This window comes from Aquarana catesbeiana, linkage group LG02 (assembly GCF_042186555.1).
Source record: "Aquarana catesbeiana isolate 2022-GZ linkage group LG02, ASM4218655v1, whole genome shotgun sequence".
Classification (NCBI taxonomy): domain Eukaryota; kingdom Metazoa; phylum Chordata; class Amphibia; order Anura; family Ranidae; genus Aquarana; species Aquarana catesbeiana.
In genome coordinates, this window is record NC_133325.1 from 358,562,977 (window position 1) to 358,590,434 (window position 27,458).

The following is a 27,458-nucleotide window of genomic DNA, read 5'->3' on the forward strand; positions in this document are numbered from 1 at the left end:
AAGTGGATCGTTCAGAACGACGTTCCCAGATTCGCCGGTCAATTTGGATAGTCAGATTAATTAATGCTTCAAGAGTGTCTGGTACACCCACTCGGGCAAGTTCGTCCTTTAAACCTTCAGACAGACCTAAGCGGAACTGATGACGCAGGGCCGCGTCATTCCACTGAGTGTCTGCACTCCAACGTCTAAAGTTCATGACATAATCTTCCGCAGGTCTGCGACCTTGCTGGAGCGTGAGCAGTGCTGATTCAGCTGTTGCAGTCTGTTGAGGGTCCTCATAAATTTGTGCCATGGCTTCAAAGAAAGAGGATAAAGACTGGGTTAGGACGGAGTCCCCCTCAAGTAGCCGATGAGCCCAGATCTGAGGTTCTCCTTGTAGGAGGGAGATCACAAACCCCACTTTGGTGGCCTCCAGTGAAAAGGTTCGGGGCTGTAACGCAAAGAAGAGCTTGCAGGCGTTGCGAAAGGCCCGGAACTTGGACCGGTCTCCAGAGAATCTATCAGGAGTAGGAACCTTTGGTTCAGGTGGAAGCATTACAACAGAAGGTCCAGGAGCCGTCTGTGCTGGGGTTGTGGCTGAAGAGGAGGCCGAGGGGTTAGGGCCTGCTAGGTTCTGGACTTGTCCCTCCAATCTGTTGTAGTTATCCTGAAGGGATTGTACGGCTTGAGTGAGGGCCGCAAGGTGGGTGCATATTTCTTTCAAAGGAGAGGTATCTCCTGCAGGCTCAGTCATGGCTGCTTCGTACTGTAAGGTACCTGGTAGGAGAGCCTGACTGTAGGAGAAGACCTCTCATACAACGCTGGTTCAGGAGCCACTGGAGTGGGGACAGTGGTCTCCTGAGCGCAGTGGGGTAGGAGTGCCTGTATAGTCTCTGATGTGGAGGCAGAGATCCCTCCTGGGATGGCCGAGCTGCAGGTGAGTGGAGACTGGAGTAGCAGTAACTTGACTCACTGGGTTGTAGGTGAGAGGAGACTGGAACGGCAGCAGGCTTGACACACTGGATGGCTGAGTTGCAGGTGAGAGTAGACTGGAGCGGCAACAGGCTTGACACGCTGGAGGGAGAGATCACTGAAGCTGAAGCATAGTTGCCAACAGTCCCGATTTTCCCGGGACAATCCCGATTTTGGGACCCTCGTCCCGATTGGAGAGTGTCCCGAATCGGGATTTTCCATAAGGAAAATCGGGAATGTTGGTTTTTTTTTTTTTTTTTTTTTTTTTTGGAGCAGCGGGCTCCAGCAAAATGGCGGCCGGCGCTGCCGCTCTAGCTGCCTCTAGTGGAGAGGGGAAGGGGGCTCGATCCGTGCAGCCAATGAAGCGGCTTCTTTGGCTGCACGGCCCCTCCCCTCTCCACTGAAGCGAGCAGAAGACACGGCGCCGGCGCCGTGTCTTCCTGAAAGTTCCCCAGCCCCGTACTGCGCAAGCGCTGCGCCTGCGCAGTACAGGGGGTCCGCCATTGCCGAGGGGAACTTTCTCGGCAGAACACCGGCCGCTCCTCCACTGAGCGGGGGCCGGGCTGCATTGAGGGGGGGAGGCTGCACTAACTGAGGGGGGGCTGCACTAACTGAGGGGGGGCTGCACTAACTGAGGGGGGGCTGCAGTGAGGGGGGCTGCACTAACTGAGGGAGGGCTGCAGTGAGTGGGGCTGCACTAACTGAGGGGGGGCTGCAATAACTGAGGGGGGGCTGCACTAACTGAGGGGGGGGGCTGCACTGAGGGGGGCTGCACTGAGGGGGGAGGCTGTACTAACTGGGGGGGGCTGCACTGAGGGGAGGCTGCACTAACTGGGGGGGCTGCACTAAAGGGGGGAGGCTGCACTAACTGAGTGGGGCTGCACTGAGGGTGGGCTGCACTAACTGAAGGGGGGCTGCACTGAGGGGGGGCTGCATTAACTGAGGGGGGGGCTGCATTAACTGAGGGGGGGCTTCACTGAGGGGGGGCTGCACTGAGGGGGGGCTGCACTAACTGAGGGGGGGCTGCACTGGCGGGGGCACCTGATGCAAGGACAGACTCTGGCGGGGGCACCTGATGCAAGGACAGACTCTGCTGGTGGCAGGCGACGTGGCTAGTGACACGCTCAGGGATCCCACTGATTCTGCATTATGGTGAGTTGAATGATTTAATTTTATATTACAATGTAATAATAGAAATAATGCGCTTCAATCATCCTGACACCATAACAACCATGGTGCCGGGATGATTGAAGCGTTAACACCAGGTGTTTGGAGTATCTTTATCTGCTGATTGTTAAACTTTCTAGAATACACATATTTCTATTGTTGTGTAGGACCTGGGGCTGCTGTCCCGTCATTCCTCTCTCCCCCTTTCCCTCTCCCCCTTTCCCTCTCCCCCTTTCCCTCTCCCCCTTTCCCTCTCCCCCTTTCCCTCTCCCCCTTTCCCTCTCCCCCTTTCCCTCTCCCCCTTTCCCTCCCCCATTCATCTCAGACTCTAACCATACCCTCTTGAGCCACGCCCACTTTCCGCGTAAGCCACGCCCACGTTCCGCGTAAGCCACGCCCATTTTTCGCCGCAGCGCGCTTCGCGCGCCGCAACTATTATTTTTTACTAGGCCACGCCTACAAACGAATGCCCCGCCTCCTAATTATTGATTGGCTCCGCCTACAGCAAAAAAAAGTGTCCCACATATTTTTTTTTCAATGTTGGCAACTATGCTGAAGCTGAAGGTGCAACAGCAAGTGAACAGTAGGCACAAGCAGAGTCAGACAGTCCGGGTCGGCAGGTAGCTGGCACAGGTAATAACGGCAGACTAGGCAGAGTCGGTGAACAGGCAGGGTTCGGCAACGGTAGCAAATACGGACAGGAGAGTAGTCAGACAAGCCGGATCGGGATAGGAGCAGGTCGGATGGTCAAAACAAGCCGGGTCAAGATCAGGTAGCAGACAATCAGGATACGGGTCAACAGATTCACAGAGCTGAGACGAAGCAGCGACGTCCTCATGGAACAGGGGAACTTTTATGTGCTAAGATGGCGCCAAACCGGCGCTAACGCGAACGCGCGCGCGCCCGCGCGCGTGCACGCGCGCACCCGCGCCGTGCACCCGCGCGCGCCCGAGCGCCGCGCTGATGCACAGCAGTTTGAAGCTGTGTCCGAATGGAAGCGCGCCGACGCATAGGCGAACGCAAGTGTCCTGGACTGGTGCTGGTGGGTCCCTGACACTAGGGATCCATTTAGGCCTGTAATATTGGGCTTTGGGCCCGTGTCAACAGGCAAATGTTACTTAATGTATTGACAGGTGCATTTATCCTACAGCTATTTTCATCCCATAGACAAATATAGGAAGAAAAGTTTTGATGAGAAAAAAGCCCATTAACACAGACTTATGCAATCCTTCTAAAGCTATAAAATGACTGCACATTATGTGTGTTTTGCTAGCTAGCATCTCGTAATAGCTATGGGCACCGGTGGAGAGAAACCATAATTTATGATGTGCCAAGCACAAGTTTCCTGCCAAACACAAGTAAAAGAAGCACAAAAACAAAATAAGTAGGCCTTAGGGTAAGCCATAACATGAGGCCTAGCAAGAGTTTTTCAAGAACTGAAATATTTTCAACTTCTTTCAGAGTATCCTAGGAGCTCCAAATCCCAAGCATTCTAAAATCCATACATTGATCTTGAGAAAGCTAAGTTGTGGGTTCCTCCCACCTCATGTGCCAAACTACTATCATTTATGCTGACCATCATATTGAAGGACCAGATTTGAGGCCACCTGCTTCTCTGGATAATGGCTAGAGGTACACGTAGCAATTTAAGACTGCACACACTTGACTGCAGTTATTTTGGATAGAATGGGTTAATTTAATGTGATTTAAAATTCTTTAAACAGAAATCATGAGCCACTTAACATAAATTATTAAGATAAATAAAAGCTACTTAGTAGAAAGCATGGTAGACAGAAGTCATTAAAAGCAGACATCTAGCATAAGTATCTGCACATTTTATTCATTTTCCTGACCTTCCTGGGTTTGTGTCAAAACTGGGCTTATGCAAGATATTCAGATTATTATTATTTATTCAGTCTTACACTGGAGATTAGCTCTACTTTCTTTAAGTCTGACACTTCAGCTGGAATGTCAGGGGACCCCTAAAATCTGACTGCCCTTCTAAGTTCCTGACCTCACATACTGAATGCTATCCACTCTAATGCCGCGTACACACGGTCGGAATTTCCGACAACAAATGTTCGATGTGAGCTTGTCATCGGAAATTCCGACCGTGTGTAGGCTCCATCGAACATTTGTTGTCGGAATTTCCGACAGCAAAAATTTGAGAGCTGGTTCTCAAATTTTCCGACAACAAAATCCGTTGTCGGAAATTCTGATCTCGTGTACACAATTCCAACGCGCAAAATTCCACGCATGCTCGGAATCAAGCAGAAGAGCCGCTCTGGCTATTGAACTTCATATTTCTCGGCTCATCGTACGTGTTGTACGTCACCGTGTTCTTGACATTCGGAATTTGTGAGACCGTGTGTATGCAAGACAAGTTTCAGCCAACATCCGTCAGAAATAAATCCAGGATTTTGTTGTCGGAATGTCCAATCGTGTGTACGCGGCATTAGGGGTTTGAAGACAGCATATGCTGTCATGCAGTTAACAGGTCCACAATACACAGTCACCTCTATTCCCCAAAATTCAAACTGAAGTGTCAGGCTCTGACAAAGTAAAGTTAAATAATGGGGGAAAATATACAATTTCCTTACTTTAAAGAAAAACTACAGGCACCATTTTTTTTTCATTTTGGATAGAGCAAGGGAGGGTTATAACTTATGTTATATTTTCTTTTTTTTTTGCCATCTGTGTCCCATTGCAGAAATTTCCCATCACCATTCACAACTCTGCACCATGCTACATCACCAATCTTGTCTCCAAATATCACCCAAACTGTCCTCTCCGCTCCTCTCAAGACCCCCTGCTCTCAAGCTCCCTTGTCTTCACTTCCCATGCTCGTCTCCAGGACATCTCCAGAGCCTCTCCCATCCTCTGGAATCTATCTCAATCTGTCTGGCTATCTCCTACTCTGGCTGCCTTTAAGCGATCCCTGAAAACTCATCTCTTCAGGGAAGCCTAATCTTTTATCACTTCCATCAGCAGGGACGCCATCAGGGGGGTACAGGCAGTACTCCTGTAAGGGGCCCCAGCGTCCCAAGGGGCCCGGCCGGCCGGGCCCACTCCTCCTTCAGCAACACATGAAATTAAACTGTCATGCTCCAGCTGGGTCCGCGCGGCGTCTGCTATAGAGAAGGATAGAGAGGCCTCGCTATAGGAAAGTAGAAGGGACCTTAGTAGTCAGAGCCACCGCCACCTTTCACTAGCAGCAACCCCCCCCTTCCACCAGCAAAGCGTCTCTTTTCCTCAGCTCAGTCTGCCAACTGAATACAAGCAGCGCTGTGACAAAGGAGAGAGGCAAGCTGCGGGATGTCAGTGTATCTCCCCCGCTCGCCCCCTCCTTTCTCCTGTCAGCGGTGGAGAAGAGAGAGCGTCTCTCACCTGCTTCGCTGCTTAGCTTGTTACCCGGTCTGTTTCCCTCCCCATTGCCCACAGCAGAACCAATCAGAAGAGGCTAGGGTCTAGGGAAGCATCATGGGACATGTAGTCCTAGAAGATTGATTGCCCCATTGTTGTGCACAGGCAGCAGACTTCAGCCCCCAGCATGCACTCTGCTGGGGGAGAGAGAGAGTCTGGAACCCAGGAGGAAGCTGAGGGAGTAATTACTACAGGAAACAGAGAGGACTGTGCTGGGGGAAGCCAGAGAGGGAGCCAAGTTATATCATTGCCATCAATGAGGGAGCCACGCTGTGCCCGTGCCATCAGAGAGGGAGCCACGCTGTGCCCATGCTACCAGAGAGGGAGCCACGCTGTGCCCGTGCCATCAGAGAGGGAGCCACGCTGTGCCCGTGCCATCAGAGAGGGAGCCATGCTGTGCCCGTGCCATCAAAGAGGGAGCCACGCTGTGCCCGTGCCATCAGAGAGGAAGCCAAGCTGTGCCCGTGCCATGAGAGAGGGAGCCACAGTGTACCAATGCCATCAGAGAGGGAGCCACGCTGTGCTCGTGCCATTAGAGAGGGAGCCACGCTGTACCATTGCCATCAGAGAGGGAGCCACGCTGTTTCCATGCCATCAGAGAGGGAGCCACGCTGTACCATTGCATTCAGAGAGGGAGCCACACTGTACCAATGCCATCAGAGAGGGAGCCACGCTGTGCCCGTGCCATCAGAGAGGGAGCCACGCTGTACCATTGCCATCAGAGAGGGAGCTACGCTGTGCCCATGCCATCAGAGAGGGAGCCACGCTGTTCCCATGCCATCAGAGAGGGAGCCACGCTGTACTATTGCCATCAGAGAGGGAGCCACGCTGTGCCAGTGCCATCAGAGAGGGAGCCACGCTGTACCATTGCCATCAGAGTGGGAGCCATGCTGTACCCGTGCCATCAAAGAGGGAGCCATGCTGTGCCCGTGCCATCAGAGAGGGAGCCATGCTCTACCCGTGCCATCAGAGAGGGAGCCACATTGCCCACCACCACCAGAGAGGGAGAAAGACTGAGCCACTGCCATGGTACAGACATGCTACCCTACTGACCAGAGTCGGCCTGGGAAACCCAGAGGATCACTGCTGCAGTTTTGCTGGGTCTGGTAAGAGGGCCTGTTGGACATTATCCACAGTGGCGTCACTAGGGTTGGTGTCACCTGGTTTGGTAAAACATAGTGTCACCCCCCCATCATCTAAAGAACTATGTGCAGAGTGCCCCTCACCCCCTCCTAGCATAATTCCTCTTTTTCCTTCCCTCATCCCCCCTCTCATCACAAATCCCCCCCAATATTCCCCCCTTAACAAAAATCCTCACCCCCCACATACCCCCTTTCAGCACAAATCCCCCGTCTCAGCACAAGTCATCACCCTCATATACCCCCTTTCAGCACAAATAGCCCTTCTCAGCACAAACTGCCCCCATAACCCTCTTCCCAGTATAAATCCCCCCAAACCTCTCCTTCTTATAAAAATTATTTTACCTCCCAAATCCCCCCTCTCAGCACAAATCATCCCCCCAACTCCCCCCTCACACCCCCCCCTTCTCAGCACAAATCCCAAATTTAGCATAAATCCCTCCCAAACCCCTCCTTCTTACACAAATGGTCTTATGAGCCCCCCCTCCAAATCTCCCCTCTGATCACAAATCCCCACCCCCATATACCCCTTTCAGTATTAAATCCCTCTTCTCGCACAAATTCTCTTATTCCCCCACCCAAGCCACCCTCAGCACAAATCAGCTTATTTAATCCCACCCTGCCAATCCCCCTCACAAGCACATCTCCCACCCCAATACAAAGGCACTCCAGATTTTCACATTAAAAAAAACTCTTAATCCCTCTCAGCATAAATTCTTCCTCTTATTGCACAAATCCTCAGATCCCTGCCCCCAGCACAGACTTACCAGTTATCAGTTACTGGGACCTCAGCACCGGGAGATCTCCTTCCCAGGCTCCTCCTCCTGTCAGAAGACAGGACAAAAGCAGAGGAGGAACCTGCAGGAAACTTCCCTCGGCGCTCTGACACTGCTAACATGCAGCTGGCTGGGACAGATACCAGCTGCTAATGTGTCGGCAATCACTGCACTGGAGACACGGGGACACCCGTGTTGGCAAATGCTTCGTGCTAGTGATCGCCGACACTGTAGCAGCCCACTGGTGCCCCCCTCGATGCCTGCACACTGCGCCTGAGACTGGAGCCCCTCCCACCCCCACCTAATCTCGGCCCCTGGTGTCACCCCTCTGGCGGGTGTCACCCGGGTGCGGACCGCACCCCCCGCACCCCCATAGCAACGCCACTGATTATCCATTACTGCTCCTGAGGACTGAGCCATTAGGAATTGCCTAACCTGCTATCCTCTAGGCCATATTGACCAATGTAACGCGCGCCAACGAGCTCCAATGCAGGACTGCCATGCCGAAAATATGGGGGGTGACACCATGTTTTGCCGCACCAGGTGATATCAACCCTAGTGACGCCACTGCCCCCTGTACTTTATATATATATATATAATATCCTTCTCCTTGGATGGGACACCTGAGGCTGCCAAGCTGGCATGATGGAGTTGCATTGTGAAAATGGATGAGGATGACTCTGGGTGGAGATGAGTTTCATTGTGGAGAGCCTCTTCACTGTGTAACTCTCATCCCCACCCAGAGTCATCCTTATCCATTTTCACAATGCAACTCCATCATCTTCATCCCCACCCAGCATCACCCATCCCTCTCTCTACAATGTATCTCCATCCATGCCCAGCATCACTCATCCCTCTCCAGGATGCTGGCCATGGATGGGTATAAAGGGGATGTGCTTTAGTCAATCAAGAGTTGTTATATTGATTGATTCATGTATCACACCACACCGAAGGACTCAGTGGGACGGCCAGTGGGACGGCCATGGGGAATGTTAGTGTTCAGGCCCCGGGGGGCCCAGGCCTAAAGCTGTGTAAGGGGCCCCAAAATTTCTGATGGCTGCCCTGTCCATCAGCTCATCCCCCACAGTTATAACCTTTTGTACCACATGCCAGGGGCGTTGCTAGGTCTACAAAAGATCTGGGGCTAGAGCCTATAGCAGCGTAGTAAAGAAAGTCATACGCTTGGGCGGGCATACACATGTATATACAGTAATATATGTGTGTGTGAGTACATAACCCCAGAGAGCCTCCCACTTATATCAGGGTCACCAAACCCCCCCCTTACATCAGGGTCCCCAGAGAGCCCCCTTACATCAGGGTCCCCAGAGAGCCTCCTTCTTACATCAGAGTCCCCAGAGAGCCTCCCCCTTGCATCAGGGTTCCCAGAGAGCCCCCCACTTACATCAGGGTTCCCAGAGAGCCCCCATTACATTAGGGTCCCCAGAGAGCCTCCCCCTTAAAGCAGGGTCCCCAGAGAGCCTCCCCCTTGCATCAGGGTCCCCAGAGAGCCCCCCACTTACAACAGGGTGCCCAGAGAGCCTGCCCTCCCCTTGGGGACCCCTGCAGAGACTCGGGGCTATGGGCCCAGATTCGGGGCTATAGCCCCAAAAGCCACTCCCTATCGACGCCACTGTCACATGCCCTGTCCTATTAGATTGTAAGCTCTTATGAGCAGGGCCCTCTTAACCCTCTTGTATTTATTGTATTGTAACTGTACTGTCTCCTTTTAATATTGTAAAGTGCTGCGTAAACTGTTGGTGCTATTTAAATCCTGTATAATAATAATAATAACTTCCTGTCCCATAGCAAAACACGAAGTGAGATGAAATCGCTGCAAATTAAGAGAATCCCTTGGGGACCCCCAGGTCACCAGAACCAGTGTCCCCATTGGAAGAACTTTGGGATTTTCTTTTACTTTCACTTTCAATGATTGTGATAAATAGGACAAATAGAGAGGGTGAATCTCCTTAATGGAGGCACAGAGAGCAATAAAAATTGACACGTGTTCTAATCCCTCTGCACTCTATCCAACAATAAAAAAAAGATTTGCTTTTAGTTCTACTTTAGCTCTTATGCTCTAAGAGAGTTTTAGTAGACTAGGAGAGTTGTGGTGACACATGCGAATGTCTTTGAAATTTTTTTGACTAATGTAACTACTTTTAAAAGCTTTTCACAGTCATTAAAGTGGTACTAAACCCTTTCAAGGCATGCCATAATGGAAAAGATAACTGTCACATTTACTTTTGGCTTCAACTGATCTGTTATGCCATCAAATGGCTGGTGTCGTAACTGATCATCTGGCAACTGCAGCACCATGGCAACTGCAGATCAAATGGAGGCTAAGATGTCTGCTTCCTTGGCTGTAAAGTATAGGAGGCTTTAGTTGGTTAAGGAAGTACTGAAAACATATTTTGAGTTCATCCTGATACATGCAAAGTGCTGTACCCAGCATCTAGGATATACTACAGAAAAGAGCTCTGAGTGTTGAATGATGTACAGAGTCACTGAAACCCAGAAAAATCCCAAAAGAGCTCCCACCTTGGTTTTCCTGCAATAAAATGCTCAGCGTAAACATTTTTTCTAGCTCAGAAGATCGATTCCACAAAAAAAAAAAAAAAAATTTAAAAAAAGAGAAAAGAGCTGGGTGATGATAAGAATTTTGGGTACTGCTTAATGTTTGGCGGGGCTGGGTAAATGCAATGATGGGTAATGCTTAAGACTAGGGATGAGCCGAACACCCCCCTGTTCGGTTCGCACCAGAACATGCGAACAGGAAAAAAGTTCGTTCGAACACGCGAACACCGTTAAAGTCTATGGGACACGAACATGAATAATCAAAAGTGCTAATTTTAAAGGCTAATATGCAAGTTTTTGTCATAAAAAGTGTTTGGGGATCCGGGTCCTGCCCCAGGGGACATGGATCAATGCAAAAAAAAGTTTTAAAAACGGCCGTTTTTTTCAGGAGCAGTGATTTTAATAATGCTTAAAGTCAAACAATAAAAGTGTAATATCCCTTTAAATTTTGTACCTGGGGGGTGTCTATAATATGCCTGTAAAGGGGCGCATGTTTCCTGTGTTTAGAACAGTCTGACAGCAAAATGACATTTTGAAGGAAAAAACTCATTTAAAACTACCCGCGGCTATTGCATTGCCGACAATACACATAGAAGTTCATTGATAAAAACGGCATGGGAATTCCCCAAAGGGGAACCCCGAACCAAAATTTAAAAAAAAAAATGACGTGGGAGTCCCCCTAAATTCCATACCAGGCCCTTCAGGTCTGGTATGGATATTAAGGGGAACCCCGGCCAAAATTAAAAAAAAAAAAATGACGTGGGGTTCCCCCTAAATTCCATATCAGACCCTTCAGGTCTGGTATGGATTTTAAGGGGAACCCCGCGCCAAAAAAAAAAAAAAAAAAACGGCGTGGGGTCCCCCCAAAAATCCATACCAGACCCTTATCCGAGCACGCAACCTGGCAGGCCGCAGGAAAAGAGGGGGGACGAGAGTGCGGCCCCCCCTCCCTCCTGAACCGTACCAGGCCACATGCCCTCAACATTGGGAGGGTGCTTTGGGGTAGCCCCCCAAAACACCTTGTCCCCATGTTGATGAGGACAAGGGCCTCATCCCCACAACCCTGGCCGGTGGTTGTGGGGGTCTGCGGGCGGGGGGCTTATAGGAATCTGGAAGCCCCCTTTAACAAGGTGACCCCCAGATCCCGGCCCCCCCCCTGTGTGAAATGGTAAGGGGGTACATAAGTACCCCTACCATTTCACGAAAAAAGTGTCAAAAATGTTAAAAATGACAAGAGACAGTTTTTGACAATTCCTTTATTTAAATGCTTCTTCTTTCTTCTATCTTCCTTCATCTTCTGGTTCTTCTGGCTCTTCTGGTTCTTCCTCCGGCGTTCTCGTCCAGCATCTCCTCCGCGGCGTCTTCTATCTTCTTCTCCTCGGGCCGCTCCGCACCCATGGCATGGGGGGGAGGCTCCCGCTCTTCTCTTCTTCTTTTCTTCTCTTCTTCATTTTCTTCTCCGGGCTGCTCCGCAATCCATGCTGGCATGGAGGGAGGCTCCCGCTGTGTGACGGCGCTCCTCGTCTGACAGTTCTTAAATAACGGGGGGCAGGGCCACCCGGTGACCCCGCCCCCCTCTGACGCACGGGACATGACGGGACTTCCCTGTGGCATTCCCCGTGACGTCACAGGGAAGTCCCGTCAAGTCACCGTGCGTCAGAGGGGGGCGGGGTCACCGGGTGGCCCCGCCCCCCCCGTTATTTAAGAACTGTCAGACGAGGAGCGCCGTCACACAGCGGGAGCCTCCCTCCATGCCAGCATGGATTGCGGAGCGGCCCGGAGAAGAAAATGAAGAAGAGAAGAAGAGAAGAAGAGAAGAAAAGAAGAAGAGAAGAGCGGGAGCCTCCCCCCAATGCCATGGGTGCGGAGCGGCCCGAGGAGAAGAAGATAGAAGACGCCGCGGAGGAGATGCTGGACGAGAACGCCGGAGGAAGAACCAGAAGAGCCAGAAGAACCAGAAGAACCAGAAGATGAAGGAAGATAGAAGAAAGAAGAAGCATTTAAATAAAGGAATTGTCAAAAACTGTCTCTTGTCATTTTTAACATTTTTGACAGTTTTTTAGTGAAATGGTAGGGGTAAGAACCCCCTTACCATTTCACACAGGGGGGGGGCCGGGATCTGGGGGTCCCCTTGTTAAAGGGGGCTTCCAGATTCCGATAAGCCCCCCGCCCGCAGACCCCCACAACCACCGGCCAGGGTTGTGGGGATGAGGCCCTTGTCCTCATCAACATGGGGACAAGGTGTTTTGGGGGGCTACCCCAAAGCACCCTCCCAATGTTGAGGGCATGTGGCCTGGTACGGTTCAGGAGGGGGGGGGGCCGCACTCTCGTCCCCCCTCTTTTCCTGCGGCCTGCCAGGTTGCGTGCTCGGATAAGGGTCTGGTATGGATTTTTGGGGGGACCCCACGCCGTTTTTTTTTTTTTTTTTGGCGCGGGGTTCCCCTTAAAATCCATACCAGACCTGAAGGGTCTGGTATGGAATTTAGGGGGAACCCCACGTCATTTTTTTTTTTTTATTTTGGCCGGGGTTCCCCTTAATATCCATATCAGACCTGAAGGGCCTGGTATGGAATTTAGGGGGACTCCCACGTCATTTTTTTTTTTTAATTTTGGTTCGGGGTTCCCCTTTGGGGAATTCCCATGCCGTTTTTATCAATGAACTTCTATGTGTATTGTCGGCAATGCAATAGCCGTGGGTAGTTTTAAATGAGTTTTTTCCTTCAAAATGTCATTTTGCTGTCAGACTATTCTAAACACAGGAAACATGCGCCCCTTTACAGGCATACTATAGACACCCCCCAGGTACGAAATTTAAAGGGATATTACACTTTTATTGATTGACTTTAAGCATTATTAAAATCACTGCTCCTGAAAAAACTGCCGTTTTTAAAACTTTTTTTTGCATTGATCCATGTCCCCTGGGGCAGGACCCAGGTCCCCAAACACTTTTTATGACAATAACTTGCATATTAGCCTTTAAAATTAGCACTTTTGATTTCTCCCATAGACTTTTAAAGGGTGTTCCGCGGCATTCGAATTTGCCGCGAACACCCCAAATTGTTCGCTGTTCGGCGAACTTGCGAACAGCCGATGTTCGAGTCGAACATGAGTTCGACTCGAACTCGAAGCTCATCCCTACTTAAGACCCCTTTCACACTGAGGCATTTTTCGGGGGCTACAGCGCTAAAAATAGCGCCTGTAAAGCACCTGAAAAAAGCCTCAGCTGCAAACCCAGTGTAAAAAGCCCGAGTGCTTTCATACTGGGGTGCTGCGCTGGCAGGGCGTCACAAAAAGTCCTGCCAGCAGCTTCTTTGCAGCGGTGTAGGAGCGGTGAATACACCACTCCTCCACCGCTCCTCCCCATTCAAAACAATGGTGCAGCACTGCTATACTGCCGGCAGGAAAAGCGCAGCTGCAGCAGCGTTTTGAGGGTGGATTTAACCCCTTTTTGGCCGCCCTGCTAGCAGCCGAATAGCGCCGCTAAAACAACGGTAACTGCTGACGCCCGGGGCGACTCAGTGTGAAAGGGGTCTAAAAGTCTATTGGGTGACGCAGATGTCTATTGGTAATCCACTCCCTGGATAAACATCAGTTGGACAAAAGATCCTGATCCTAAAGTTTCCTTTGGGAGTTAAGGGCAATGGTAATCTGCCGACACTGCTCTCACACCCCCCCCCACGCTCTATTGACATAAACATGAACAATGGAACAAGCGAAGACAACTGGAGGTTGCAGGCAGCAGGTGAAGCATGCCTGTACATTTAACCATCTCTAAAAATTTATGGATTCATTAAGATTTGCATTCACATGCTAGTAGACATACATGCAATTCGTTTAATTACAAATTCGTTTTTTAACAAATTTGTTAATTCGTAAATATCGGAATTTCCAAATTTTTCCGTATATTCGGAAATTTGAAAATTCGAAAATTCTAAATTTCAGAAATTCAAAAATTGAGAAAATCGAAAATTCAGAAATTTCGAAATTCGGAATTTTCAAAATTGGAAAATCCGAAAATTCTAAATTTCGGAAATTCAAAAATTCAGGAGTTCGAAATTTGGAAAATCCGAAAATTCGGAAATTCGATAATACAAAAATCCAGAAATTAGAAAATTCGGAAATCCAAAAATAAGAATGAAAATCCGAAAATTCAAATGAATGAAAATCAGAAAATAAGAACAAAAATCTGAAAATTCAAAAACGCGAAAACGCGAAAATCTGAAATAATAACTAATTAATAATAGTATTTAGTATTTACGAATTTATCCGAAGTTACGAATTATCCATAATAAAGAATGCCATATCTAAACGAATGGAACGTAACAAATTAATAATAATAGATAACAATAATAATAATAATAAAAATGTATTATTATTATTTATTATTATTTAGTTTTGTTCCATTTGTTTAGATGCAGCGTTCTTTTCGGATAATTTGTAACAGATACGTTTGTTCTCGTTACGTTCACTAACAGCCAAATTTGAAAGGAAATTCCAATACCTATAATTTAATAGTTAGTTATTATTAGTTAGTTAGTTATTATGTTGAATTTTTGGATTTTCGTTCTTTCTAATTTTCGGATTTTCCTATATTATTTTTGAATTCTCTAATTTACGAATTCCGAATTTTCGAACTTACGAATTTACGAATTCTGAATTTTCAAAATTCCGAATGTTCGAATTTACAAATTCCGAAGTTTCGAATTTAGGAAATTTCAAATTTCCGAATTTTCGAATTTCTGAATTTTCAAATTTTCTGAATTTCGAATTTACGAATTCCGAATTTTCGAAAATACAAATTTTTTGAATTTTCGAATTTACGAATTTTTAAATTTACGAATTTTTAAATTTACGAATTCCGAACTTTCGAATTGACGAATTTTCGAATTTACAAAAAAAATGTATGAAAACGAAAATGAATGAAACAAAAACAAACAAATTTTTCGGCAGTGCACATGTCTACATGCTAGGTTCAATTAAAGTCGACCTGTACTCAAACTATACTAGGATGGATAAAAAAGTGAGAGAAGAGCTGAAACACCTTTTCTTGAGTAAAAACTACTCAAAATGCCTAGGCATTTGGTCACATGATCTGTGCTGAAGAGAAGGATCAGCCAATTTCTGGGTTCCCCTTGAACAGAGATCAAACGACAAATGTCCTAGGTTTCTATTGATGTAAGCAGCATTTTTTTCTTGGAATAGTAAACAATTCAGATGTATTAACATTTGAGTTTTGGGCAGCTTTGCCATGAATGCCCATTCAGAGCAAAGCGACAGGTTGACTTTAATGCAGGCCCCCGTAGTGGGCTTCCCAGCTCTATTTCTAACATATGTGAAATAGTTCCGTGAACAATCTTTCAGCAGTCAAATGTCAAAACTTCATTATTAATGATGCCAAATATTAATTTCAATTAGATGCACAGTGTGTGTATTTCCATAAACAGAACAAAATATTACAGCGCACACATACAGAAATGACATTTAACTCCTGCAAGGCTATTTAAAACGCTATGTGGTGTAACCAAATCCCCATATTTTTTGAAAATGTTCAGATGTTTTAAATAGTCTTGCAGGAGGTAAATGTCATTTTTGTATGTGTGCGCTGTAATATTTTGTTCTGTTTGTATGCTCTTATTTCTGCACCATCTTTAATGCATTTTTTAGGGTGTGCCCCCCCAAGTATTTGTTTGTTTCCATAAATAAATACATACTTTCTTTAGAACCAGCACTGCTAGTAACCCCAGACCCGGCTGAAGATCTTCCCACTGGGCTGGAATGCTTGGCTCCCCTCCCTGGGATTTTCAGTCCACTTGGCTTCAGCATATTTGTGGCTCTTGCTTCACCTTGTCAGCAAATTCACCTCCTCCGTCAGAGTCTTCTCACGTTTAACCATTAGACTTGTGTGGTTTGGATGCTTCCTCTCATGCTTGAATACCTAGAACAAAAAAAAAATCACATTGTTTATACAGTACAGATGGATGTGCTTGTGATATTTCAACATGTATTATTCAGAAATATATTTTATATGCAAATACATATAACTGTGTTTGTTTCAAAATTAGAGTTAAGGTGACAAGTCATTTTTTCTAACTCATCTAAGGAGAAATCAAGGTAAAAAAAAATATATATATGTATATTTTTTCAATTGATAAGGTTGACAGGAAAGGTATTTACTGGTATATATTACGAGTGACACCGTCACGCACATTCTAAACACCTATATATACGCAAGCCCTAAAATTCTCTTAGATTGCAAGCTCTAAGGAGCAGGGCCCTCTGATTCCTACTGTATTAATGTGTATTGTATTTGTACTGTCTACCCTCAAGTTGTAAAGTGCTATGTAAACTGTTGGCGCTATATAAATCCTTTATAATAATAATTATAAATTGTATCTCTATAGAAAAGAAGACACATTATTTATTTAATTTAGCACGCCAAAAATGTATGCAATGTTCTACATATATTGTACATCCACAGTCGCCGCCTTCAAGGAGCTTACACTCCAAGGTCCCTGTCTCTTATGCATACACACATACATTCAAGAGCCAGTTTAGAGGGGAAACAATTAACCTACCAGCATGTCCTTGGAGTGTGGGAAATAACTGTTCCCCGCGAGGAAGCCCATGCATGTACAGGGAGAACATGCAAACCCTGTGCATGTAGTGTTGTTTTGGGTATTCAAACTGATGACCTTAGTGCTGCAAGGCAGATGCACTAACCACTATGCCTCTGAACGTAGTAATGTTAAAAAAAGTGTATATTTTGCTATTTTTTCAAATCAGTGGCGCATATGAGCTCAACTACAGGACTGACTGCTGTAATTGGCTTGCACTGTGTACGAGCAAGGAAATTATACAGTATATATATATATCTATATATAAATAGATATATATCTATATCTATATCTATATATATATATATATATATATATATATATATACTGTATATATTATTGAGGTATATATATATATATATATATATAGAGAGAGAGAGAGAGAGATATATATATATATATATATATATATATATATAGAGAGAGAGATATATATATATTTATATTGAGATACAAATATATATATATATATATATCAACAAATAAAACAGATTCAAACTAAGCAGAACAAATCTGATTTTCACAACTGTTCGCTCTCTGGAGGATCCAGGTCTCAATACTAATTGGTCTTTCTTTTCACTCTACATAAAGGCAAAATCAACATCTGCATATAAAAGGGCCTATTTTCTTTTTTGTAGTCATGTTCAAATCCTCTACCTATGTGTTCAATAGACTTGGGCTACCAAGAAAGCCCACAGTATGGGCCATAATGTAAATGTAATGTAAATATACTCAGAAACCAGAGCTTCTCCTATAGAAGAATAGACCTGGTATAGACAGTATATAATGACTGGATATTGGATGCCTGCATTTTATATATACTGTAAAAACTATCATAATATCACTATCGTAGCTGTCAACACACATGCTTGTAAATGCTGTTTTGCAATAATGTATTCACCTAAGTACGAATATTGAGGAGATTTGAGTGTATAAAATTCTCGCTTTAGACACCTCGCTTGTCTTTACAATCAAACCTGTTGTTTGGGTGAAATGCGTTAGGGCAGATCAGCATCTACAGTTAGCAAAATATAGCAATAAAGCTTTTTTTTACTGCAGTGACATTATCAGAGTGCTGCTTATCAGTTCTTAGAGAGTTTGGTGTATCAAGCAAGGTCACGCTCATGGGCAGGCACCCGGTGTTTGGATGTGTGCATTTGGGAGCAGTGTTTTTGATTTTCTACTAATTGTGAGTTTAATTCCTCATTTAATAAACGTGGCAAAGAACAATGTGTCTTCACACTGGAAATTACTGTACTAAAACGATTACGTCTTGTTACATAAGTAGATCATATAATGGAGGATTTAACACAATTTAACTGACAGACTATGAAATGCATTATATGGGATGCTTGTAGAACTTTTACAACTTCTACAGAATATTTGCAGGTTTGTAGCTCGAATGAAAGACCTAATGACTCAGTGACCCTGGGTTCACGGTAGTCAATGTTCATTTGTTTCTTTTACCTTTTTTTTTTACTTTTCTTGTTTTAGTTAGTTCTTTGTCAGTTTCTCCTGTGCATTTGTTATGTGGTAAATTACCGTACATTGTTAGGAAATGGACTGAAACAGAGAATAAATCGTTTTTTCACATAAAATTTAAATTAATAAAAAAAAGATGCCTGAATTTGACCTAAAACTTTAATTGAAAGAGACCTATTAAATTTTGGAGTAAAAAATGGAAATGGTTTCAAAGAAGGAATAATACCAAGCCATGTGCATGACCTTGGAGTACTGAAGATCATTTGATTTCTTTGGAAAACCAGTGCAATGCCTAACACTGCCCTTATCCCAATGAAAGCCAGAGGCGGGAGCTAGGTAAATGATTTTCATGGCTTGGCTGCTATTTTTACAGGCTGAAGAATGCAGACAATGTGAAAGCAAAATAACACAATGTAAGTAATACTATGGAGATAAGTGACTGCCTAATTTTGCTAGAATGCTAATAGAAGTTAGAGGACTACGGCCCTCCAGTTGTTCAGGAACTACAATTCCCATCATGCCTATTCATGTCTGTGAATATCAGAGTTTTACAATGCCTCATGGGACGTGTCGTTCCGCAACAGCTGGAGGGCCGTAGTTTGGAGATCCCTGAGCTGACTGATTTACTTGCTAAATCCATAAAAAATACCAGCATTCTCTTCCGGATGGCCCCAAAAGAAACAAACCAATTCTCAGTCTCCTGGGAGTAATAGTAAAGATACACTATATTACCATAAGTATTGGGACGCCTGCCTTTACATGCACATTAACTTCAATGGCTTCCCAGTCTTGGTCCGTGGGGTTCAATGTTGAGTTGGCCCACCCTTTACAGCTATAAACCTTGCTACCTTCAGGCGATCCCTGAAAACTCATCTCTTCAGGAAAGCCTATCACGTCTCTAACTAATATTTTACCACTTCCATCAGCTCATTCCCCACAGTTACAACCTTTTGTGCCACCTTCCCCACCCTATTAGATTGTAAGCTCTTCTGAGCAGGGCCCCCTCAATCCTCTTATATTTTATTGTATTATAACTGTATTGTCTCCCTTTTTATATTGTAAAGCGCTGCGTAAACTCTTGGCGCTATATAAATCCTGTATAATAAAATAATAATAATAATAATAGAAGTTAATACGGCACATGGAATAGATACCACTGTGTTGTCTCCCTTTTATATTGTAAAGTGCTGCGTAAACTGTTGGCGCTATATAAATCCTGTATAATAATACCACAAACATGACAAGGCACCCTTACAACTTCCACAACAGAAAGGTGTTTATAAAACAGCTTCTTAAATGGTTTATCCTTAAGGGATCGGAAGCTCGGGGCAGTTGCACATGTGTTTTATACGAAAGTCAGCAGGATGCTTGTATACCGGTCTATTCCATAGGAATCGCTACAACAGATGTTCATGTGTGCTGAAAAAAGTTGGGAAATTTAACGCTGTGATACTTTTACTCTTGTGTCATATTAATTTAAACTTTATAGCAGCTGTAATACTGAAATCTGTATTTGTTACTATTTAGGGTACTATTTTGGCCCAAATATGGACAGAGCTTTGTTTATCGAAAAAAAATCTTTGTTTATCAAAAAATAAAATACATTTACTAAAACAACTTATCTGACTATGCTTCTAAAACCCCAGTTCAAAGAGCTATTTAATAAAAATGTCAACTTAGGGTCCATTCACACCAGAACACGGTGTGGCAAACCGCATTCCTTGGGCATTTCCCGCACCGCTTTCAAAAAAGCACCGCACTAGCGATCTCAAGCGAGTGTCAATGCAATGCTAACAACACCCCAAATTCAGGTCACAAACGCAGTGTGTTTACCTGCACCGAATCACATGGTACAGAAGTATCACGTGATCTGGTTGCAGTGCCATTTTTAAAAGATAAGTATGGGAAAAGCAAACAAAAATAAACAACATACTCACCTAGATGGCTGCAGCACCAATCCCAGCTGCAGCTGTCCCCTGCTGGCTGTACACTGAGAACTAAGCGATCAAACAATGCTGATTGCTTCGTTTTTCCCCTCCACACTGTCAGTCACCAGCTCTCTGCTCTGCCCCTCCACTACTCACTAGAGCGCTGGGCTGGGGAGGGGTTGAGTCAGGCTCTTGGTGGCATGCTGAGAGGCTGAGACAGCTGTGGTTCAGGCATCTTTACAGTAGGGATCTTTCCCGTGCCTGGACCGGCTGAGTGACATCAGACAACAGCGGGATTTAGCTGCAAACGGGTCACAGGAGTGAAGCTTTGGCTATAGTTCTCCTTAAAGTAGTGCATGCACTACTTTTGTTGCGGTGCAGTGCAATTTCAGCCCATTTAAATGAATGTCTAAAAACGCGCTGCACTCAAATCACACAAAACCCTAGTGTAAACTGGCCCTAAGGCCTTACTAAAACATGTGTTTAGAGGCAGACTAGGAATTCATGCGGTAGACTCACATACAAAGCAATGAGAGGCTGACAGTGCCCGCAGCCATTCACTTGTAATCAGATGTGCAGCGAGTATGCATGGATGATCAGCCCTGAAGCAAACTGTTTGGGTCAAGGGCCAATCATCCACAGGTAATCACTACATATCTGATTGCATTTGAATGACTGTGGGGGCTGGCAGCCTCTCATCACTTTGTATGGGGCTTCTGCATGCAGCTGTTCGCTGAAACCCTGCTGAGTGTCCTGAAGGAATTCATAGTCTTCCCCTAAACACATGTGTGAATAAGGCCTTGAAGTGTAGGCTAGTGATTGCTTTCAGATCCAAATTTGGTGAAGGATTGTTGGGACTTTGAGAATTTGACAATATTCGCCATGTAAAACTGTACAGGGTTAGTTTTATGTTCTAAAAATTGCTCTTACTGCATGAATTTTATAGTATGTTTTATAGTTTTAAAAGTAGAATATTCAGTTACATGACTGGCATGCTGGCCCAGTGATTTTAATACTATCTGAGTCAATGATCCAGAACAAACACGCAGATCAGGAAATACAGAAAACTCATAACAATCTATACCAGACTCTTATCTAGGATAAAGGTCTAGTATGGATATGGATGGGAATCCCAGCCACTTAATTCTGTTTGTGAAGCAGCCAGATGCCACTTAACATCTATACCAGACCTTCCCCAAGATGGGGATCTGGTATGGATTGTTAGGGGGGCTCGACAAATAAATAAGAAAATGGTGTGGGGAACATCATTTAGCAGCAATATTTGTAAATAACACTCTTTCTTTAGAATATTTATATATCTATGGCAGGATTTGTTTTTTTTTTTTACAGAATATGTGGAATGAGGCTATAAGAATATGAAATACACATATCAATATTATTGTTGTTTAACATTGGCTTTAGGCTGCCTGTTACTAAGTCCTTTGCTATATAAAAAAGGGTGACCATTTTCACAAAATGTAACTTCATAAACAGACGTAAATTGCAATTTAAGGCACGTGACCATTTAGTTGACTTGTACATCCATAACAACATAATAAAAATGAAATGCCAGAGATTTTTTTTTCAAATTTAAGATAGACAGCAACCTCTGTTAAAGTTTTATTGCTGTTTGTGCTCCCACTGAGGGAATTCTGACTTCCTGTCCCAGTGGAGAAATTGACATTGACCTCATAGAGCAGGGGTAGGCAACCTCGGCCCTCCAGCTATGGTGAAACTACAAGGACCATGAGACCTTGCAAGACCCTGACAATCACAGGCATGACTCCTAGAGGCAGAGGCATGATGGAATTTGTAGTTTCACCACAGGTGGAATGTTGAGGTAGCGTACCCCTGTCATAGAGGCTCTAACTGGTCCTCTCCCAGAGAAAGAGCTTGTGTTGCATTTTGTGTTCCCATTAGAAATGTTTCACTCACTCCATTTTCCAGTGACCAAACATGAAGTGAGGGGACTCTCCCAGTGGAGAATTGTCGGAGACCTGATAGAGGCTCCTATTGGTCTGCCTACTAAGAAAAGTGCTTTTGTTGCACTCTGTGTTTCTATTAGAGGTGTTTCACCCATTTTATGTTCCAGTGACCATAGCTGGAACACAGAAGTAATAAAAAAACAAGGCTTCTGACCCTTCTGCACCCTGTCAAAAACAAAAAAATAAGTTTAGGTCTAGAGTTCTATTTTAAATGTATTTTTCTACAGAGCTAGTAAGGCTCCTTTCACACTAGCAGACTGATTGGGTCCGCCTGAAAAACTGACAGGACCCTCCAGTCTCCTCTATGAAGAGGCAGGTGTCAACGGACATCAGATCCTATCCGCTAAAAACAGATGGATGGGGATCCGTTTCCCATCCATCCAGTGAATCACATTGGATGGAATTTGGGTGTAAATGAACAGGCAGTCTGTTTACATCTGACATCCCATAGATGAGAGCGGGCTGTGTCTGTGTCTGCTCTGCATAAGCGAAGCACACAGAGACCAACCTGCCTGCTCAGCGGGCATCAGCAGACAGATCCCCCAATAAGCAACGGAGCCTTCCACAAGTGGAAGGGGCCGAAGAGTATCTGAATTCTGTTTGATAGTTTGATTGGCTGTCACAGTGGCCACATAATCAGATGTCCCTCCCGTCAGCTCCCCACTACTGTACTGTGAGCATGCAGTAAGCGCACTCTCAGCACATAAACCTTGGCCATCCATGGGCGCATACATGTGGGCTTTAAAGCTTGCTCTCTTTGTGGCTTCACATATGCATTACTTGGTGGTAAGATGTTAAAGCTGAATTCTGTGGAAATTTAAAAACTACCCTTGCAGTAGGGCTCCCTCCTGCACCGCAAGGGTTAAATGCGTGCTTTTGCCCTGGATACCATTAAAGATCAGTTTCATCCTATCCCCTGCTCCCTCAGGCTCTTCCTGGCTGGTCCCCCAAAGCTGTTTACTTCTGTGCATTATTGGTCGAACTCTGATGTTGTCATGTAGAATGCAGGACCAGAAGTCGCATACTGTTAGTGAGGCTATCAAGTGTCCCTGCCAGTGGCGGCCCGTCCATTAGGGGCGCCCGGCCGCCGCCCCCTCTCTCCTCGCCACCCCCTATATACATAATGGATAGACTCATGCATAGATTAATGCAATAGCCCTATTCATGCGTCCGGCCCCTTTCAGGGCACCGAGTGCATGAATTACAGCGGTCAGGGTTTTTTTTTAAGCACCTGATTAGAGCCAGAGGGTCTAATAGGCTTCAAAATAGAGTAGTCTCGGGTCGCAGAGAATGCGTCTGGAGCCCACCCAGGTATGTGAAACACTGATCCTCAATCCGGCCAATCAGAAGTGGGTGTGAGATCCATTTTCTAATTGGCCGTAAAGAGAAGATTCCAGATTGGCTGCTGAGGAGGAGGGAGGAATTGGAAGCCACCGTTGACGTGATGATCAGGAGAACGGGAGGCCGCCGCAGAGCAGGGGAAGTCGTCGGTGATGGGGTAAGTACTACCTGCCAACCAACCAACGGGGGGGGGGGGTTTGCCACCCTCCCCCCAAAAAATTTCCACAGGCCGCCACTGGTCCCTGCACAACTCAAAGCGCAGTGCTGCCAGGAGCAATGTAGGATAATATAAGTAAAATTGCTTTTTTAATGTTCCCATAGACAAAAAGGAGCATTTAACCCTTGCTGTGCAGGGGAGCCTCACTGCAAGATTAGTTTATACATTTCCGCAGACTTCACTTTAATTACAGTGTAGTTTTCAGAGATGTCCAGGGACTGTCTGACATGGGTGGCTGGATAACAAAACCAAACTGACAGAATTACAAATCTTTTGCCAGAGGTAAAACAGTTTTTAGATATGTAATTTTATTCATTTATTTAGCTATTTGTCTGACGTTCAGCTTTAATAGCTCACCATCTGACCTGCAGACTCCACAGCAGCAGAATCCAGTGTTTGCATGCTCACTTCCTGTAATCATCACATTACTGCTGGTCCATTCAATGCTTCCAGAAGGGTTTCACAAGCTTGCTGCACTGACAGAATCTGACAGTACAGCATGTGTTGTCTGGGCTTCAGCAAAAAAAAGATGAGGACTCCCTTTTTATTTTTGATACAATCAATTCCAAATGTTTTATCACACGTGGCAGCCAGTTGATGGCTGCATAATAAAAGGGTTTGGATGGAGCAGACACAGAGGATGTGGGGCTGCCAGGAAATGTATAATCTAGCTCTTAAAGTAAGGATAACTGCCATATCTTCCCGGCCAATAGCTGGGAGACTGCCAAGTGCAAAATGCTTAGCCTCAAATCCTGCGCAATGAGGCTTACTATATCACCATTCAAACATAAATGAATCATATTACTTTATATACCTGTACTCAGCATTTGTCAGCAAGTTCAGTCCGCCTATCAGGATAAAACCCCGATTAAATTTTCATGCTGAAGGCATCAAGAAATAATGTGACCTGCATGAGTTCACAAGGTTTAAGAAATTAAACAGACTGCCATGCTATTAGTGTGTCTTTTTGGCTTATTTTTAGAGACAGTACTATGAAATAACCAATAGCAGCTGCCCCATTTACCTCTCAGCAGTGTATAGCAGTCAGAAATACAAATGATTATTCTAAAAGGTTGCCATAGGTTACTGCATTTTGCCAGAAAATGTACTTATTATAACCATGTGTCTTTCTCTATGCTTCGGGGCTAACCATATGACGAATAAAAAAAAAGATATGTGATATAAGATATGTGATATAAGACACCTTAGTCTAATGGCCAGTACACAAGATAAGAAAATCAGACGAAAATGTCCATAAGAGGAACGATTGGTTGATTATCTCTTTGTTAGTATACTGTGATGCAGGGATATGCAATTAGCGGACCTCCAGCTGTTGCAGAACTACAAGTCCCATGAGGCATAGCAAGACTGACAGCCACAAGCATGACACCCAGAGGCAGAGGAATGATGGGACTTGTAGTTTTGCAACAGCTGGAGGTCCGCTAATTGCATATCCCTGCGTAGTGTTTCGACAGCTGATTCCGACCATTTGGACGGAAAAAAAACAAAAAAAACAAAGGTGCAAGCTAGAACATTTTTATTGGAAGTTAACACAAGACCCAATTTTTGTTCAATGTGTATAGTAATTGTATGGAAATAATTAAACATATTTCGTGGACGTGGCTGAAAGGGTGGCATACATATCACTTCCTCTGCTACGCTAGTACGTAGCTATGTTTGCCTTTGTCGTTCGAGAATTTTCATACAAATTAACCGCTTGCCATATACAGTAAATATACAGCGGCAAAGCGGCTCCCCTGCAGGATCACGTACCTGTACGTGATTCTGAACTTCCGGGTCTGGGGAGCGCATGCACGTCGCTGGCGACCCGCTCCCGCTGTGATTGGATACAGCAGGAGCCAATCAGCGTGTCCGGCGGTCGCAATGTCTGCCGGGACCCGCCGATCGTTTAGGAGACAGGCAGAACAAGGCAGACTGCCGTTCTGTGACAAGGGAAGGCTGTGATCCTGTGTTTTTGCTAAGCAGGAACACAGATCTCTGCCTTTCCACAGTACATGCACACCCCACACAGTTAGTAAGCACTCCCTAGGCACACATTTAACCCTATGATCGCCCCTGATGTTAACCCCTTCCCTGCTAGTGTCATTAATACAGTGACAGTGCATATTTTTAGCACTGATCACTGTAATAGCGTCACTGGTCCCCAAAAAGTGTCACTTAGTGTCAGATTTGTCAGTCGCAATGTCGCAGTCCTGCTATAAGTCACTGATCGCCGCCATTACTAGTAAGAAAAAAAAAAATTCCATAAATCTAGCCCATAGTTTGTAGACACTATAACTTTTGAGCAAATCAATCAATATACGCTTATTGGGATTTTTTTACCAAAAAGATGTAGCAGAATACATATTGGTCTAAATTTTTGAAGAAATTTGATTTTTTTTTTTTTTTTCATTTTTTATTGGATGTGTTTTATAGCAGAAAGTAAGAAATATAGTTTTTTTGTTTATAGCGCAAAAAATAAAAACTGCAGAGGTGATCAAATACCATCAAAAGCTTAATTTGTGGAAAAAAAAGGAGATACATTTTATGTTGGTACAGTGTCACACGACCGCGCAATTGTCAGCTAAAGTAACGCAGTGCAGTATCACAAAAATGGCCTGGTCATGAAGGAGGGTAAACCTTCCGGAGGGCAAGTAATTAATATTGTTTTTGGTTACATCATGATATACAACTTCATGGAAAATTGGCCTACCAATCGTACAATTTTGTCATGGTGTGTACTAGGCTCTAGATATGTAGAATAGACCAAGAACACACCCCTGTGATGCAAGTTACATGGACAATGACAAATGAATAGGCAAAAAAAATGATTGGTTCAACCCACAAGTGAGTTTTGTTCACCACTACTAACAAAACTGAATCATTTATGGGTTGGATGTATGGCTTGCTGCAGTATAACAATTCTAGTAACTAAATAGTACATTACTTTATAGAGGTCTATGCATCCGACCAAAAAGAGGGACAAATAAGGAGTAAAGAGGGGCAGAGGGATTTGGTTCTACAAGAGGGACAGTCTCTCCAAATCAAATACAGTTGGGAGCTATGATATACAGTAAAGTTATTCATTTATCTTGTTAGTTTGTGCAATTTTAAAACTTTGTTTCTATATATAATTATTCATTATATGTGTACACGGGGCAGCCAAATTCTTTACTGCTTCTTGCTATGTGGTGCTGAAAAATAGCCGGCCTTTACTGTTCCTCTCTCTCAGTGAAGCTCTCAGGGTTGGGTCCGATCCACTGAAAACAATGTCAAGATCTTATCTCAAGAGTTATGGATAATGGAAAAACAACTCGTACTCTAGCAACAAATATACAAATTTGCTTGTTTTAAATAACAAAAATAAGAAACATCAAGTATAAAATTGGAAAAGTCACATGAAAAAAATGACTTCAAGGGTCAATTGGAGGATAAAACTGTGTGTTCAAGTGCTCAATTTCTTCTCAGAATCTTTGAACTGCTAAAAGTGTCTCACATTAGCTCAGCATTCATTCAAATAACCTTTTTGCTACACTGCATCTGAGCACCGCTAACCAAAAATGCAATACATTCTTTTTTCTTTAGCATTCAAAGCAAACTTACGCATTCATTCATGTCCCCATGCTTTATTTTGCAGAGAAATCACTTTGAATCTGACTCCACCGCTCCCCCCACTCCCCAGGTGGAGTTTCTTTCCATGGTCATCTTGAGTAAGGGCAGATGACTCATATAGCATTTATTTCCTGGAATCCATCTGGTCTTAGCTCAGGCAGACAGGAGGATGGGTTCAGCTGAGAAAACCCTCCACCCTCCTCCCCTCCTGAAGTCTCCTGGGATGTACAGTGTGACATCATTTGTCAA

At 44.9% G+C, this 27,458-nt stretch overlaps 1 protein-coding gene across 2 annotated transcripts in view; it reads right to left on the minus strand.

Annotated features, from left to right (window-relative positions):
• The window catches only part of CLIP2 (CAP-Gly domain containing linker protein 2), a 211,569-nt gene that overhangs the window by 124,171 nt on the left and 59,940 nt on the right, over positions 1–27,458 (minus strand). For both annotated transcript variants that reach the window (XM_073615039.1, XM_073615038.1), the window contains exon 2: positions 15,742–15,965. In XM_073615039.1, coding sequence (XP_073471140.1) covers positions 15,742–15,853 — 112 coding nt within the window. In that variant the 5' untranslated portion in view covers positions 15,854–15,965. The remainder of the gene's footprint in view (positions 1–15,741; positions 15,966–27,458) is intronic.